This window comes from Perognathus longimembris, chromosome 10 (assembly GCF_023159225.1).
Source record: "Perognathus longimembris pacificus isolate PPM17 chromosome 10, ASM2315922v1, whole genome shotgun sequence".
Classification (NCBI taxonomy): domain Eukaryota; kingdom Metazoa; phylum Chordata; class Mammalia; order Rodentia; family Heteromyidae; genus Perognathus; species Perognathus longimembris.
The window spans coordinates 40458354-40477289 of NC_063170.1; the positions used below are offsets into that span (position 1 = coordinate 40458354).

Genomic DNA, 18936 nt, shown 5'->3' on the forward strand with positions numbered 1-18936 from the left:
TGCTTCATGCCTAAAATTCTATAAGGCTGCAGGACTGTAACATAGCAAAGCTGAAATGCATGGAGACTTAATGAAATAATAGCATAAAAGTCTAGATTCTGGTCTACAGGTATCCATGAATCTCTATGAGCCTCACATTCAAATATACTGTAGGAATATCTACTACTTAGAATAACAGGAATAGATTCTGAGAATCTTCATGGAAGAAATGCTTGCAGTAGTCATTCAAATCAGCTGTCTGACAGACTGAGGCTCAGAATTACACTGTAAACTTGAATTAAAAGAAATTTTCTTTTAAAAATTAGTAAAAAAAAAATCGAGTGAGATCAGCACTTCAATGATACTACATCATGGAATGACCTTATGTGTTGGGAACTAAAGGATGGTAGAAGACAAACCATGGCAACTACATTAAGAGCAAGTTCACCATATTCTTTTTCTTTCTTTCATGTTTGAAATCAGCTGAGCAATTTTTTAAAAATTATGTTTGGTTTTATATTTGGAAACAACAGAGTTGCAGTTGGCCTCTACCAAATTTCACTCCAAAAAAAAGAAATACAAGAATAATAAATCTGTCTCATTTCAGAAATCCCTAATGATACAACAGGCATCTCAGAGGGAAATAAAAAAGATTCCAATCTTTCCAATTCCAAAATTGATTATAAAATTCTAATAAACAATAACTATGGACCTTTTAATTCAGGCAAAAGATTTCTTATATTTATAATTAATGCATATAAGGTAAATGTATAACTTATTTTTACTAAACCCATTTCCATTTTTGTAATGAAAATTTGTGTAACAGTACACTTATTTCATTCAGACAACTAATTGAAGTTTTGCATCTTAAACCCAACACTGTCCCTTCTGTGTGCCAAACCTTGAGGAAGTCGCACCCTTTTGGCTCCTCTTACAGAGGGCACACTCAGGACAATTAAGCCACCATGTCCGAGCATGAGAAGATGAATCTAGAAACTATCCAATGTAGTCTTCTACTCAACTGCTTTTCCTGAAAACAGACCTTCGGTCCTTCCCTCAAGGGAGAAAGGAAAAAAAAAGTCTCTGTTCAGAATGAATAAGACATATTTTAAAAGGTCACCAGTGGTCAAGTCATTTTGTACTTTCAGCAAATTTTTGCTTCAGGTACCAGTTGCTTTAAACTAGAGAGTCCCCCCCTTGGACCTCAAATCCAGGGTACCCACAATGTCTTATTATTTACAACATGTTATGCCCAGTACCTGTGAAAGGGGGCACTCCTTGGCCAACGAACTCTGATTCATATCTTTCAGTAAATCCTTCAGAGCATTCCTTACTGTGGTGTGTGACCATTGTTCGGGAGGCAAGTCTTCTAGTTTGGGGCAACTATTTGAGACACAGATTAGAGAGGGGATTATTACAAGATTGCATCCCACTGCACAACATTCCTTTAAGACAGACAGATTTCATTTTGCGCATCAAACAGATGCATCTGGAGATTGCTCTCGGTCTCCTGATTGTTCCGATTAGTTAATTACTTTATACAACACATCTGCTGTATCGATGCATGAATTATACATCAGCTGCCTGTGGTGGCTATTTTTTCATGTTACTTCTACCTTCCTGCTCTGATGCGCTTGGGAGGACAATTTAAGGTGTACTGCTTTCTCACAAGCCATCGTGAAAAGCATTAATGTATTAACTGATTTCCTTTCTTTACTCTGTTCATACGAAATGAAATGATAACTATAACACGTACACATATACAAATAAAACCACAGCAATAGCAAATAGGGCATTCTTTCTCAAAATGTACACAGATGGCACTGTTCATGATATGCAAAAATATTTTTTTCTTAAGTAAACTTTATGTAAAATGCAGTCTTGTAATGCATCATTTAATTGACTAAATGTAAAAAAATCTTATTATCCCAGAAGCTGCAAAAACCTTCAAATTGGGGGGGGGGGGCTGTTTTTAAATTATACATCTAGGTTAGGGAATAAAAGCAGATGCATAAGGTAACAAAATTGATTCGGATTAACCCTTCTCAAACACAAAGTAAATAAAAAATGAAAGTTGACCAAAGATACTTTATTTCAAAAACTCAAGTAAGAGGAATGTTTCACCCTGGTTGCAGCCAGGACTCACCTGTGTAACTGAATTTTCAATGTGACCACATGATATACATCTTGAAGCATGTCTGCTACTGTAGCATCAGGAGCATCTGTCACATAAGACAGTGGAACCGGGTTCCACTTTCCAACCTGGATTAGCCCTATTCCAGATAAAGAGAACACATCACTGTGAATGTTATACTCTTAGATAATATATCTCATAGAAAGTCCATCTTCTTTTCTCCATCACCCCTGCCATAAGCAAGACTGTTATTTCTGTTTAAATGTCTCCCTTCCCTCTAGAAGGCAGGTCAATGAAAATATTCACAGCTTAGCTTTCCAAATTGTGAAATTATGTAAATGACTATAGGGTTGTTTATTATTTTGGAAATAAAACCCCATCAATAAAACCTATGCATAAGGCCACATTTCCCTAACTTACAGGAAGTTCTAATAAGACATAGCTGAACCAGTTTTAAATGGCTTTACGATTTAGATAAGATTCTCAATTGCAGTGGGAATCAGCATTGAAAAATACTTTACAGCCCATAAAACCATCAGAAACAGAATAAAAGAAACAGAACTAGATATTCAGTCATAAATGCAAATTGACTCTCAACAGTCCATCTGCTCAAATACGCTCCTCACTTCCTTGTGGGTCCTCAGTGGAGCAGATTATTAAGGTCAATAAGCATACTAATGATTCAGCTGAAGTAATTTAAAAAAAAAATCTACCTCGACATTCCACATGAGCAAAATGTGTGTTAACTAAACCAAACTGAATTAAGCCAATTTTTTAAAGCCACAGTCTAAAACACAAGCTACAATTCTTGGAGTACAATTACCCACTGCTTTCTCTGCAAGGTAAACAAAGGATGCCAAGCAATCTCTCCAACACCATGTCTGTATTATTTACCTTTGGCCTGGGCAGCAGAACTATGCGAATAACCTAGAGACAGCAGTGCCATCTCTATCAGCTGGTTGAAAAGCATGTCCTTTCTCACCAGCACAAATTCCGCATGCTCCTCCTTGCAATCATATTCGATGGCATTTTCATAATGTTCCACCACACAGAAAACTGGAAGCATGGTTCCTATGAAAAAGACAGAGAAAGGGACACAGAAAACCAACAATCTTCAGAAATACAGTCAGTGGGGAAAAAGAACTGAGCTATGAAAATAAATCTTTCCCACGAGGAGAGGCAGACGGGATAGAGAAGTACAAGCATGTACACACATACGTACACACACACACACACACACACACACACACCACAATATTTTTATTTTCATAAAGTTGTGGAGGAAACAGTTAAACAGCAATGGAACTTGGTCCACAGATATCAGAGGCTCTCCTCTCATTTTAACAGTCCATTTTCCAAAAAAGCAATAAATGCAGAATTACCTTTTTGATCAAATAATAGTGCTGACGAGAAAGAAATAAGTATGTCTTGTCTGATTTGCTGTAAGTGACACAGAGTATGCAAACATGCAAACACAACTCACTGCAGTTGTCTCCAGTGGAATCTACCTTTCCCACTGCCTACACACTCCTGTTAGTCATAAATTTCTCCTGGTTGTGTCCAAACAAATTATCTTTGACCATAAAAGTCTCATTTCCTTCCTTTTTCAGATTATCTTATCCTCACTCATTCTAAAAGAGAAACACAAAACTTAACCAAACAGATACTCAGAACACACAATTTCAATAGGTACATAAAGAATAGGTACATAGCATTTATGTTTGTGACTATTCATTAAGTCTACCTGCCTGCAAAGATAGCACAATAGCCTAAGTCTTTAAAATGAATGATCTCTTACAGTAAATAGAATTTAAAAAAAAAATCAAGAGAAGGAAACTGGCCTCCTTGGGATCTGATCTGCCAGAGTAAAGAATCTGCATGGATCTGATGGGTTCTTTCTTGCTTTACTTTAAGCCAGTATGATAATTCAATAGCCAGATAACTAATAAGCACAGGGCATACCACCGTCAGAAAAGAGGCTTGATCCACAATCTGTTGTGGCATTCAAGGTATTTACGCAGCACACTGTCAGACTTCCAATGGTAACAGAAAAGGGTTAAAAGCAGATGCATCTGAACTGCACTGTGGCAAACTGCCAGGAGGGTATCATCTTTAGCATAAATGATGACAAGGGTTACTTTAACAGGGCACCCAGGATCCTCTGTTAGTCCTACACATTCGTGCCTAAATAAGCTCCATCCTCTGGACCTACAGAACCCTCCCAACTTCTGAAGATGTCAAGTGCATACCAATGCCGCTGAAAATCAGGGTTTTCTACAGACACCAGAGAGGCCTTTAACATATTCTCTATTTGCTTGTTTCTGCTGAACAAAAGCCGGTGATAAAACAGCTACATTTTTCCACTTGTGTGTCTTCACCAAAGCTTCAACGAACTGTTCACAAGAGATCCTAGCTCTGACAAATAAACCCCTTTAGGTTTACTTAGAAAAGCTCACAAACTCATTCGGAAGTACCAACAGGCTAGGCATGAAAAACAAGCCGCAGAGCTTGCCAATATTCTTGTCATTCATTCAGCTGTTTTATACCAGAGAGAGAACCCGTCAGGGATCAGAAAACGACTTGGGGAGACCACAGCAAAAACAGCAATATGCAAACTGGTGATTTCTTCCTTGGCTTGAAGGTATTTTGGCAAAATCTCCTAAACAAATAAAAATATTCAACCCCTTTTTCCTAGTAGTGCATTCTCAGCTAAGCCACAATTTTTATCTAGCACCTGTCAAATAGAAACCATGCACATGAAAAATAAGATGGAAAAAAAAAACCAAAAGGCTTGAGTGATTTTGTTATCTGGATTAAACTGAGTCTCTTCTGCCATGAAACTGCATTTTAAAATAAGTCATTAAGAGTACAATATATTTTTTAAAAGCATTTAAGCAGGAAGTGAAATTACTATACTTCGTTTCCTCCTCCTCCTGTACTAATGTCTTCAAAGACTTGGGTTAATACAACAAAAACACATACACTGGTTCTTCCTCTTATGGGAAAAAACAGATGTGTTCAACTATGCTGCCTCTCAGACTGATGATATAGCTCCTCAAATCTATGAAATAACCAAAGTCTGTCCAGACTACTGAAATATATTGAATTTACCTTGTATTTTATTGGCCAAATGTAGAGATCTCTTATAAATAACACAGGTGGCTCTAGAGGAAGTAACAATAGTATCACATGATTATAAATCCAGCTGCTAAATTTTCTGGTAAACTGTCACAACTACCCTCCTGTTACTGAGAGTAATGCTAAACAGGAGTCTTCCCTGAACTGCCTGATTCTTTGGGCTAGTATTTGGTGAGACTTCCAACTACAGCAACTTCATAACCTTGCAACGTTAAAAGGGGAGAGCACTGGTCACTGCTGAATGCTAAAAATACCACATGATTTAAACCTGAAGGCAGTCTTAGGAGCTTTTGCTGAAGGTTTATGAGCCTGTGTAAACAGCACGTCTGCCATAAGGAGCAGCGAAGTCTGTAGAATCCTTGTCTAAAACTGTCCTGGCATTAAAGTTTGCTGTGCAAATATCACATAATACCAGAGACAGCTGAAATCTCCTATTTAGGAATTTATGGAACTTATATGTTTGCAGGCGTCAGAAAGTCTTTTTTATAGAGCCCCAGTGCTTCACAGTACAATATTAATGTACTCTGTTTGAAAAGCCGTAATAAATTATATTTTTAATGCTCTTACTCTGGCTTTCTTAAGACGCATACATTCTTGGCAAACAATCAATAAATAGGGTAATCATGAGTAGAGGCCAAAGAATTTGCTGAAGTGCTGTTTTTCCATTTTTAATAGATAAAGATCTAACAATACGGACTGCTGTGTCTGTTCATTTCAGGATCAATATATTCTTTGTTTTCGCCAAACCAAGGAAAAAAATAAATGATTGTATGATAAATGTTATGCATCAAACACAATGAAATTCCTCTGCCTTCTAACTTTATCTACTTAATATTCTTGGTTGCATTTTTATCCTTTGCTTAGCAAATGGACTGAAAATCTGAATCCTATACACATTATTCAGAGAGAAAAATGAAGATCCTTAAGAGACACATACAGCACCACTTAGTGCAGGAGCTGCTCTATGCCAACAATGTCCAACACAGGCAAAGTTGTGAAACTTCAATCAACTTAATGCTGATAGAAAAAGTCCTTTCCACATCTTCCCTTTATAATTCCGCCTAAATCAGGCCCTCCTTTTTCAACAATAGTTAAACACAAAAAAAGTTTAAAACTAGAATCAAGGTTTTCACAACAAAATAATAAACCACAAAAAATGACATCACCCAACTTTTTTATCATCTATGTAAGATTTCCATGATCTCTGAAATTGCCTTCAAAAAAGTTTATAGAAAAAGCTAAAAAGGTCCTCAAAAAATCCAAGTGTCATTCTGGGTGAGCCAAAGCCAATCTACATGTCCCTTAACAACAATGACAACCCCTTAGGAATGGACCCTTGCAGAAAATGAGGCCAGTACAGTTAACCCAGTCCTTATCATGCCAGAAGTCCAATGACTCCAATCTTTAGAGTAAGATGTGCCACCCAAGCACAGAGCCTACACTTTCAAAGCATGATGAGCACTTCAGCCCAGAATGGAACTACATTAAGATCAGAAGGAGAATCCAGGAAAAGAAAATGCAAGCATGTTCTACCCCTCCACTCCCACAGTGAGGCTTTGGGTAGGTTTCCATGCTTGTTGCTTTCAAGCCTTTGTTTTGAAAATATTTACCTTTCCTAAGATTGGTCTTCATCAGATGGCTCGAGTGTTTTAAAGGCACTCCTTGCATTTTTGCACCTACACTCCCAAGCCTTCCTCTTCCTAGAGGGCTCCCATTCTGCTCCAGGCGGGCAATCTTGACTGGTGGACCTTTCGCATCGCTGACATTGTTAGACATTTCTGAATGCTCTTTCCCCGGAGTTGCCTCATTCAAATGATCCATGCTCAGTCACTGTCTACAGATCACCTGTCAGAATGTAAAAGGAAGATGTTAGAATAGGGTGAGGGATCTGTACCTAGGTATATCTCCCATGTAAATGTTTTGCTTCTAGACATTTGTCTCTACAAATGTATTTGTATAATTGCTTACTTATACATAGTACTACTATAGTGCTACTATATTTCTAGAAAACAGAACATTTCTATACAAATTAACATAAACAAATTACATAAACAAAAAGATAACTTGTCATTTATAAATAAAAATAAGTGGAAGAAAAGAGCTTACTTTTAGAACAAGAATAACTACAAGCTTAAAAGAGCAAAAGAACAAATTATTTATGTAGCCCCAAAATTTAAAAATGAGAAACTCATGATAGTCCACAATAGCAATATTTTAATGAAGGCTGGAGACGTTATCAGTCCCAAATAGTAAACTTAACACATATGTTTATGCTTTCTACATATATTTTAATTTATATATATATGTATATGTCCATCTCAAAAAGACACACCAAACATCTAAGAGTTTTTAAAGTCCCCATTGGTTTCACAAGTTAATGAACAGAAAAAGTTTCAAGAGTTATGTGACCTGTTAAAGATCTAGTCAAGCCTTAGGTCAAACATGTGACTGGATCATTTCTCTCCTAAGCAAACAGGAAGAAGTGAAGGGTTTCTTGAAATTTCCCAAGTACTAAAGTATTACAACTTGCCTTTTAAGAGTTAATACTCTAACACCATGCTGTTAGCAACTTAAACAGCAAAAAGCTTGAAAGTACTGTGATAAACACAAAAGGATCAAGTACCAATGGTAACTGACTTTCAAAAAAATATTCTCAATGATATTGATGAAACACAATCTTCTGTTTTCAAAACAAATCTCACTAAAGAAAAATCTCACCAAAGAAGTTACAACCCTCATTTCAGGAAAAAATAAACATTTTTCAGTTACATATTAGATCTCAGTTTTCATGCTTTTTACAGTAAAGCTAGTAGAACTGATAAAAACAAAAAAACAGGTGAGAATTATGAACTTTCACCTTACTTTTTAAGCACTGGGATTATCAATATGAAGGAGAACCTCTTTGAAATACCATAGAGAAAAATGATAATTATTACTTTCTTCCAGCCATTTAACAATATGACATATTTTTTTTTAAGTAGAATACCAAAGCTACTCAGATCTGGGAGTGTTGAAAGCCAGTTTGTAGTTTGTATCAGCATGACTTTTGTGCAAACATTTTTTCCCATCTGTTTAACTAGGGTCTACTTTGTCCTATATAATCAGGAAAGGAGGTAGTTGTTAATCTGGAGGTTTAAAAGCAACTTGCAGAATGCCAATTGAAGAACTACAAAGTTTGAGACTAATAATGGCTATTTATCTTTGTGATGGGGGGGGGCAAGCAGAGAACTAAAGGTTTACCCACCGCTGATAGAGGTCCCATCTGGTTTTGGTTATGAGGTTCATTAACAATAAATGTGCCTTTTTTAGCCACCTTTTTTAATCAAGATTATTCTTTTTATTATATTAAACTGCAGTCTAAAGCCAAAATTAGGGACTGATGACTATTAACTTATTCAAAACACTCTATAATGTTTCATGTAGATTATAAAGCAGGGCTGCTTTTTCTAAAATCGGTTGCTTACCCTGGAGGCAGAAAATGAATTTTAAAACATATGATTTGAAAAGAAAATCTTTTAACCCTTGGGGCAACTTAGGAGAGGAAGATTTTAAAGGGGAAAAAAGTAGACAAAAGTTAATGCTGCAAAACATATTAAGTAATGGAGAGGCTCAGCAGCACTTATAAGCGGTTGAGCCAGTGAAAGTGATAGATTATAATTAAGTTAATGTATTGACAATCAAAACATCACACAGGTCAGGCAAAATGGTCTTTTGAATACTCACCTAAAGCATCTATTAAACACTAAGTTATCCTGTAAAAAGCTTTACATTTATAAAGCAAAATTACATGCACATAAAACACCCAATTTACTCCTTTAAAACTCTATGCCTAAGGCTAAAGTTCACCAAACCTCAGTTTGAAATTGAAAAGAACAACCTCAAACAGGCCCCTGGACTGACAGCAGAAGGAACTAACTATGGTCTGAACAGATGCCAGGCTGAGGAGTTTCTTTGAGTTACACATCTTAAAATCCATTATAGTGCAATGTTTGATTGGCACGCAGAAAGCAGACTTTCTCAAAACCCCATCTTTCTGCCCATAAACTAAGACCTTACACAATAATGACTTCATGAAACCATGAACTTGGTCTCAGCAATAATTTCCCTTCAAAAGAAAGAAGAAAAGCACGAAATTTCTGTTTCAATAAACTATTTTCTTTCTTCTTCTTCTTCATTTTTTTTTTTTTTTTTGCAACGTGGGATCTTTTCAATGAGTTTCTTGCTGTATTGCTTCCCCGGCCCCCGAGTACCCCATAATCACATTTTAAGAGATTGTACCCTTATCCATTCCATATGGCCGGCACGATCCAGGCCAAGCTTTCACGGTGACCTTTTAAAGAGACAAAGAAGCAAAGTACTATCTAGAAACAGAAACACGGCAGTTTTACTGAGTGAAATTAGCAAAACCGACCTGAAACTCACCACTTCAAAACTTGACAGCATATAAATAACAAACACAAAGGAGATTTCCTTTGCAGCCCGGGTTCTTGAAGTAGAGTTCAAGACTGATGTTTTCTATGTCCTTTTTTTTTTTTAATTAAAAAAAAAAAACACCAGCAGCAGACCTGAAGGCGACTTCCCCTGAAATTGTATTATTTTCTCTCTTCCCTTACCCCCGCCCCCCCTAAGCGGGGGAAGGGCAGAAATAAATGTCTAGAAGAGTAGCCATGGGAAGAGGAGGGGGGGGTTAAAAATCACCATTCGAAAAACAACATAGATGGGTTTGTAAAATGTCTAACCTCGGAGAACGGGGTTTCCGACGGGGAGGAGGGGAGAGAGTGGGGAGCGGGGAGGAGGGAGAAGATAAAATTGATCTGACAAGTGATTCGTTGGGGGGGGAGGAAAAAAAATCGTTAAAAAAAAAAACAAAAAACAAAGCGCAGCCGGTTCGGAGCAGTGAGTGTGGTGCGGGGCTGGGGAGGCGAGGGGTTGACTGAGGAAGCTCTCAAAAAAGAGGAGCAGAGGGGGGGGGGGGGGAGATCACTGCGGCCCAGGTCTCCGGGAAGGGGGGCCCCCAGGTCCCCTCGCCGCCCCCGCTCCCTCCCCCGCGCTCGCCGCGGCTCCGGGGCTCCGCGGGAGGACGCAAAGTCTACTTGTGGCTGTCACTTGTGCTCCCGTCCTCCGAGAGCCCCCCGAGAACGCGCGAGGGGAAGGCCACCTCGCCGGAGCGGCCCCGGCCCCACCCCCGCCCTGGCCACACGAACAAACCTTAAACTTTTTTTTCCCCCCACGGCCTCGCGCCCCTACCCCACGAGGGGCATCTACCGGGGGGACGGCGAGGGTGGGGGGGCCGAGGGTCGCCACGAGAGCCTCGGAAAGGCACCGAGATGCCACTTTGGATTCCGCCCTCACCGACCACTGCGCGGAGGACCCCTCTCCCTGCCCAGTGACGCGGGGCTGGGAGCGTCTGGGGAGCCCCGGGCGAAGAGGGGGACCGGGGAGGGCGGGCGGGGAGGGGGGACGGGAGAGAGGGACCGGGGAGGGGGGGAGAGGGAGAGCACGAGCGCTGGGCACCCCAGCCTTCTCCACCGCCGCGGCCGCCACCGACTGACTCCCCGCCCCCCTCCCCCAAAAAGTCGGCCGAGCCCTCCCCGAGCCGAGGTAAACAACGGAGCGCCACCACAATGGCACGGGGACCCGGGCAGGGGAGGGGTGCGGGCGCCCCGAGCGCCCACGAAACTGAGCAGGAGTTTCTGGCACTGCAGGCGAGGGGGGCGGGAGGCGTCCTCTGGAGTCGCCCTGGCTTTAAGGTTCAGTCCCCTGGCAGGCTAGACAGAGGGCGGCCGCGGCCTCGGCAGTGGTGGTGACGAGGCCGGTGGTTGCTGGGTGGCACTGGGAGAGGTGTGCGCGCGTGTTTGTGTGTGCGTGCGTGTGTGCGCGAGTCCCCGGACGGGGCTGCTCCCCTCTCTCTCTCTCTCTCTCTCGTCTCTCTGCCTCGCTCGCTCGCTCTCCCCCTCGCTGCCGTCTCTGCCCCCATTAAATCACGAGTTGACTCATCCCGGCCGCTGTCGCCGCCGCTGCCGGTGCCGGTGCCGGTGCCGCCGCCGCCGGGCCCCGCTCGGCTCCGCGCGTCCGCCCGGGCTGCCGCCCTCCTCGCCGCCGCTGCTCCCGCTGCCGCCGCCGCCGCCGCTGTGGCTGCCTCTTCTTCCTCCTCCTCATTTTAATACAGAATCACCCCGCTCGCAGCCCCAGCCCCGCGCGCGCAGCCTCCGCCCGGCCGCCCGCCGCCGCCGCCGCCCGGAGCCTTCCCCAGCGGGGCCGGCTGCTCCGCAGCGTCCGGGGCGCGGGGCGCGGGGCGCGGGAGCGAGCGGGAAAGTGGTGGCGGCGGCGGCGGCGGGAGGGGGGGGAGGGGAGGGGGTGCGCCGCGGAGGAGGAGGGCTGCGGGGGGTGGGGGGGGGGGATGCAGGGTGCGCGGGGCGGGCGCGAAGGGTTGGGGATTAAAACCCGGGCTGGAGGGCCGGGATCGGGGAGGGGCGGGGGGGGGGGGCGAACGCCGGGGAGACAAGTAAGTAGTGAATGAGTGGGGTGGGGGGGAGTGCGGCTTCCGGCCCCGGGCGCGCAAGAATTTGTAATGAGCTTGATTAGAGTGAGGCGGCCCGACATTTATTACACACAATACCCAGAATAACAGGGCGCTGCGCGGGGTGCGCGCTGGCCGCCGCCGGGCGCGCCGGGGAGAGCAAGAGGGGCGGGGGCGCGGGGCTTCCCAGGCAGCGGTCGCCGGGCGGGCGGGCGGGCGGGGAGGGACCGGGGAGGGAGGGAGGGAGGGCAGCGCGCCGCGCGCGGGCGGGCGGCGAGGGCAGGTGTGCGGGTGGGAGCCGGGCGGGAGGAGGGGCAGGGCTGGCACGGAGGGGCGGGCGGGGAAACGAAAGTGCGGGGGAGGAGGGGGTGAGGGCCAAGGGGGAAAACTAACCAGCTACCCACAAGCCACAAAAGCCACAGAAGGGAATACGCCGGGAGCCCGGGCCGGGGGGCACCCGAGGGGCGGGTGCGGGAGAGAGGGTGACGGTAGAGGGGCGCCAGGGCCCTGGGGAGGGGGGCGACCGGAGCCTGGGCGCGCAGGTGACCGGCGCTGAGGGCGGAGGTGGGGAGACTTCTGCAAGTGGGCCCTGGCCACCAGGCGCCAGCGCCGGTAGAGCTATCGTGGGGAGCGCGGGGGGCGTGGAAACATTGGCAGAGCAGTCAAGGCTGGGAGCCTAGCAAGGATCTCCCAAATACTCCCCCCATCCCCCAGGAAAGAGGGTCTCCAAACTACTGAGTCACCATAGCCAAGACGGAGGAAGAGCTCTGTGTCAGTCAGAACTATGGAACACTCTAAAGGAAGAACTAGGCGCCTGTCCTGGTCAAGTGAAACAGATTTGGGTCACTTGGGAAAGGCCTGACATGATACTACTGTGAAGAAAAAGATATCATCCTTCTTAAAATAATGTGTCCGGCAGAAGACACGACACAAAACATAGGTAGACGCATTTATATCCACTACCAGTAAATACTTTTGCTGCAAAGTTCCCTATTAGATCAATGTTCATTATCGCCTAAGAGTGATCATAGTTAGATAATCTATTAAAACAGCCCACGTACAAATAAAGGATAGTACATCTGATCAGAAATAGAAATGCATCATTCATTACTTAGGGTTTAGTACCATCATTTGAGCACCTTAAGGCAGCAAATCAAACAATAATGTTATCAGAATTCTTGTTTAGTGAACTCGCTGGTAGGAAAAAGAAAAATTAGATAAAACATTTTGTTGCACATTTTAAAAAGCAACAAGTTAGCGCAAGTACTGAGATAAGAGAGAAATATGCAAATTGAGTTCTTTAAAGCTACCAATGCACTCACTCTTCAGCACACAGAAATCTAAGAAAAGCAAAAGATGAGGTAGAAAATCAAGTGTAGGAAATAATGGCCTGCAAAGTGTGGGGGGGGGGGGATAAGTTTAGGAGAAACAATGAAAATAAATCATGTCACCATCACCCAGTTTCACCCACAAAATAGAAAACTTAGGAAAGAAAACTTGAATATTGGCAAAGCCTTAAGCAAAAGATGAAAGATGTGATCCACATAAACCACAGCATCGCCAACAAGAAAAATAATTAAATGCAATCTTTACTCCATCGCCTGCTTCATTTTTAAAAGCTGAAATGTAGGGAGAGGCTACCTTAAAGAAATTTGAATAAGGAAATACAAAAATGTGGAAATTGGAAAAATTTGTGGGAATTGGTACTATGGATGGAGGTTAACCTTATTTTAAAAGAGTTCTGATACACAGTAGAAAAAAAACTATATAATGACAATGATGTTGTTCAATATTATAGGTTAAAATTATATTTCCAACATGGGTATTTCAGTAGTTGCTTCAATTTGCAATGCTTATTAACACATTTCACTGAAAGCTGACTTGTTTTCATTAAGGACAATGTATCGTAGGATCATGCCCAACAAGTTTAAAAACAATACCACTAGATTTTTAAAACAAAAATTAGGAAGTCGAGGTTTGGCTCAAGTGGTAGAGCCTCATTCTTGAGGAGTAAAGGCCAAGCAAGAGCCAGAGTCCCTGAGTTCAAGACCCTTGCGCTGGCAAGAAAGATAAAATTTCATTTTAAAAAGTATGTTGGACTCCAAAGGAATGTCATTTACCCATACAACTTCACCTCAAATTGAATGTTTGAAAAAAAAAAAGGTTAAGAGAAAAGAACACTTAAAAAAGGGTTACTGAAAATATCCGTCTTAAAGACACATTGGCATGAAATGTCGTCAATGTTTATCCAATCATTTTACACAAATAAATCAGACAAAATGCCTCCTGATTGCCTAAGTCTACTAATGACATGATCAATGCTAATGTAACATGGGAATTAATAGTCTTTATGTCTTTTATCCAAAAAATCACAAACCTATTCATAAACATAAACCATAAAAGTGTGTAATAAGGATTGCCTTGAAAAGTGATAAACATAATGAGCATAAAGGCATCTAATAATGACTTTATTATAAATAGCAACAATATAGTACAATCATTACTCTATCAATTACATGTATGCATTAATTTTTCCTAAAGCACATTCTTTATTCCAGAACTATATGATTAAAAATGATATAGGTAAAATGGCATACTGGTTTATATCCTAGTAGTAGGCTACATCAGTGAACTTAATTAGGGTATTCATTATATCCACTGAATACTGGCCAGTGTAGAGCCAGATCAAAATAAAGAAGAAGAAAAAATAATAATTGGGACCACTTTGTATATGTGAGTGTAATCTTATGGAGAGGTGAGGCAAAAATATCAACTGATTTTATACAGTTATCTTCTAGTTAATAATGAAGATGAAAATATTTTTTAAATTAAAACAAAATAAAATTTGTAACTCTTGCTATCAAAATAGAAAACTTGAAGGAGCATGAAATATTACAACTCAGATACATGAACTATTTAACATGTGGACATACAGTTCATAGAAATGCATCTATTTTTGTCTCTCATGGAGACACTGCATACTGGAAATATGAAGGAAGAAAGATAAAATATCGTAGCAGATATACACTATTAAAAAAACTTAATCAGAGGACTACTGCATGTTTCAAATGGCAACATATTAAGATAAATATGCAGGCAGATATCTGAAAGCATTAAAACACATTCAGAGTTCTGAATGGCACATATATTTGTAATAAACAGAGAAAGCATTTAGAATCTGAATGCTTTTAGGATATAGCAACTCCGCCAGTGACTGTGTTAGTAAAGTGATACTTACCACCATAGCATTTTCTAAGGACATCTTTTTTTGATTCAAATAGAGTTGGCTATTTCTCTATACTCCTAAAGCAGAACGATTTATGTAACACATTGCTCTTTTTGTCATATCAACTCTTTGTTTTTTGGCATTAGCTGCAGGTGGTGTTTTCTGTGTATGCGTCTCTGGGAATATGGTCTGTGTTGGCCATATATGGATGCCTACTCAAGCCATATGTTTTGCTGTTGTGTGTCTTGCTTTGTCTGTCTGGGATGTCAGGACTAATTTCCACATCATTTCTTGAATGGACCAAATACCAATTTGTAAGACCAGGGAGGAAACACTGGGGCTACAGCCCAAACAACCTTGTCAAAACATACACTGGAGAGGAAATTCGACATCCGGTAAACATTTGCACACTCTGATCACACATTATCTATGACCGACATCTTCACTAGTGCTCAAGTTCATAGGTCTGCAGTATGTCTGTGCATGTAGCTTCATCAGACAAACCTCTTTAGAGGTCATGGCATGACACCTGCAAGGAGTTTACTATGAGAGCTGTGGATCCTTGCAATCACCCTGAACCAGCCTTGAACTTGGGGTAATTTGAGAAAGCTGCCTCATGCTTTTCTCTTAACTAAACTCTGACTAAAGCTTCATGATACATATTCTCTACAGCATATCGTATTTTCTCTTTTGGAAGTCATCACAGTCTTAGTCAATTCAGAGTTTGAATAATTATTAGTTTACCAAATATCTTCCTTACTAGACTACAGGCTCTATGAGTGCACGTTGTATGCACACTGCAACAATATCAGGAACTTAATGAAATAGCTGTATAATGTTTACATAACGAGTGACTATATAAGAGCAGAGGCCCAATATCACTAGCAGCCACTTTTCATTACTAGTTGCATTCCAATACTTTCAGAGGTTGTGAAAGTGTAGAGGAAAAATAAAAAGGTAGTTTTATCATTTAAGTTTAAATTAATTAAAAACATACAAAATGTATGCACTTGTTTTTTGTCATCTTTCAAGTGCTCAATAGCCCCATGTGGCCAGTTGCTATCACAATAGAGAGTGTAATTAGGGAGAATTTCCTCAGTGCAAAAAGTCCTCAGTGCAAAAAGTTCTATTGGACAGCATTTACTTATTAGCAAGCTCCTAGATGATAAAAGGCCAGTTCAGGATCTAGAAGTGCTGAATGGTTTCAGACATCCTAACTATGTCTGAATCAAGATCATTTCTCACTTTTGAATTAGCATATAGAGCTAAGAAGTTGCAAGAAATTAGACTTGTGAACTGCTGAACACTAATTTAAGACAATTTCTAGGCATGCCTGTACCTGAAGGGTCAGTTCCATAATACATGCATGATAATATGCATTTTTTCCCCAAATGCCCCTTGCCTTGAGCATTTAAAAAATCTCATAGGTGGGCTGGGAATGTGGATTAGTGGCAGAGTGCTTGCCTAGCATGCATGAAGCCCTGGGTTCAATTCCTCAGTACCATATAAACAGAAACAGGTGGAAATGGTGCTATGGCTCAAGTGGTCGAGTGCTAGCCTTGAGCAAAAGAAGCTCAGAGACAGTGCCCAAGCCCTGAGTTCAAGCCCCAGGACTGGCACACAAAAAAATTCTCAGCGCAGTTAACAGTTATTCCCACCCTTACCTCTGCTCTTATATTAAGCAAGCATAGCTGCTCTTAGAAATGGTTCTTTTGAGGTTTTCATTGTAGGTAACAGCTCAAGTAGAAGGGCATCCAAATGCCACACAAATACTTTAGTGCTGCAGAAAATAAAGACAAAAGACTGAAAATATTGCAGGAGAGATAAAAGGAGAGTGTTAATGAATCTTAAAACGAAGGCATAGGTTTTTGCTTTTGTTTCTCTTCCCCAAATAAGATGAATTTTGGTTATAGACAGATTGATAGGGGTCAAAGTTGTTTCCTAATTACATTAGGGTAAATGTAAATATTCAATGATAATTTATGGTATGATTTTAATAGCAGAAAAAGCCAAGGCCATGTTTATTCTTCTTTTGAGAGATCTGGAAAGGAACAGCCACATAGCTGTCTTCTAGAAACTGACAAGATATTTGGGCCTTTTACTCAGAAACAGTACTTCTTTTATTACAAAAAAAAAAGTGACCAAACAAAAATTCAAAAGCAACCTTTCTTTCCCTGGATGTTGGTATGAATCATGTCTTTGACAAGGCACAATAGTAATAATTTTATGAAAAGTTGTACTTATACCTAGCCATATTCAAGATTAGTAAGCATCAATGATTTTTTTTTCAATGCTGGAGTTTGAACTTAGAGCTGGAGCCTTTCTTGCTCTGGTTAGGGTCTAACTTTTTACAAAGGACAATGTGCAGTGCACTGTGATCCTCCCATTTATGCTTGAGTAACATAGCTTGGATAACAGTCCATGTACCACCATGAAGAACCTTTTCTATCAAGATGGGATCTTGTGGATTTTTGTTTAGGCTGGCCTTGAACTGCCATCCACCCAATCTCAGCCATTGGCATAGCTGGGATTTCATAGGACTTCAGCCATTGCACTCAGCAGAAAAGATGTCTGCAATTGCCACTGATTCCACCCAAAATACTTAAGTGTCAGGATGCCTCATTTTGTTGCATGTCTCTGGGAGGGGAATGTCTTTGCTGCTTTTCCTCCCTTGGGGATATCGTTTCTGCTGTCTCTTTTAATAGGCAGCTTGCTTTTGCCTTTTTGTGCAAAGCCTGATCCTCTATTGTGGTCTTCCTTCAACTTTCTATCACAGTGTAGGTGCTGCTTGCCATGTGGCATTTCATATTTATATGTCTGAATTTGCATCTTGAGGTTGGGGATGTATAGATTCCTGGAGTCTCTCTCACTGTGCTTGCCACTACAGTGAAGAAATTCCTGAACTGTTCTTAAGAGCCAGTGCTAAGAATACTGCTTAACAATCTTAGGAAGTGAAGCCAGGTGCTGGGATCATAAATAGGACTTCCAGACTGCACCCCACTTACAAGCCAATCAGAATGGATAAGGGAAAGAGCCTTAGCCTTCAGAGATTTAAAGCTCTCAACATGATTCTGAGATACAGACAACTATAGTATCTACTGGAGAATAGGAACATCAAATATGCCTGCTTGGATACTCTGAGGTAAAGTTTTTTCACTCAGTCCTGGGGGCACAGAGCAAAGATAAGCCTGTCTAAGACCAAGTAGTAAGTCAAAATTTATAAAGTATACATGCAAGAAGGTCACTCGTTTCAAACAAACAAAGGTTTAAAAAGGGGGGAGGTTGTGGAAAGCAAGCTATTAGATCATTGATTGGGTGAACAGAGGCTGTTTGGGGAACCATGATAAATTAGCATTTGGGCAGTTGCTTGAGATTTACCAGGGTGCCAGAAATCCTGTGCAGGTATGTGATTTATCATCACAGACATAAGCAACTAACCACAAAATTACACATGGAAGTACAGTTCTAAAACCAGCCTATTACTTACTGGAGCCAGAACCATCCGCATGAGTTTCCTCAAATTCTTCTTGCAACATAGTTGAACCACCCCAACAACAAAAAAGATTCAGTATTGAATGTGCGTCTCTCTGAACAGCTGAAAATGGTTTGAATCCATTTCTACAGTAAGTCACTGCACTTGAGGAGTATGCATAGCAGCCATGAAGCCAATTGCAAGGTACCCCAGACCCTGCCCGACTCTGAACTCACAGGAAGCTCGTGATTTTACTTCCAATGAAGCCAATCAGCAACCCTCCCCTAATAGTTAGCCGAAGCAAATCAATCAAAGGTCCTTACGAGATGTGACTATTATTGCTAATCTTCCCTATGTTGATTGTAGGGAGAAAGAATTGGAAGTTACCAGGGCCTGAGTCCTAGTCTAGATCATTTAGTGGGAGCATCAGCTAAAGGGAATATCTGATACTGTACTGCCATGTCCAT

At 41.6% G+C, this 18936-nt stretch overlaps 1 protein-coding gene across 8 annotated transcripts in view; it reads right to left on the reverse strand.

Annotated features, from left to right (window-relative positions):
- The window catches only part of Satb1 (SATB homeobox 1), a 102428-nt gene that overhangs the window by 71058 nt on the left and 12434 nt on the right, over positions 1–18936 (reverse strand). For 4 of the 8 annotated variants that reach the window (XM_048355945.1, XM_048355942.1, XM_048355941.1 and 1 more), the window contains exons 1-5: positions 9674–10289; positions 6862–7096; positions 3008–3184; positions 2126–2252; positions 1239–1362 (exon numbers count right to left, since the gene is read on the reverse strand). In XM_048355945.1, the coding sequence (XP_048211902.1) occupies positions 1239–1362; positions 2126–2252; positions 3008–3184; positions 6862–7072 (639 nt within the window). In that variant the 5' untranslated portion in view covers positions 7073–7096; positions 9674–10289. Of the gene's footprint in view, positions 1–1238; positions 1363–2125; positions 2253–3007; positions 3185–6861; positions 7097–9662; positions 10290–18936 lie in introns of those variants that run through there. The other 4 variants (XM_048355938.1, XM_048355940.1, XM_048355939.1 and 1 more) reach the window with 2 other exon arrangements.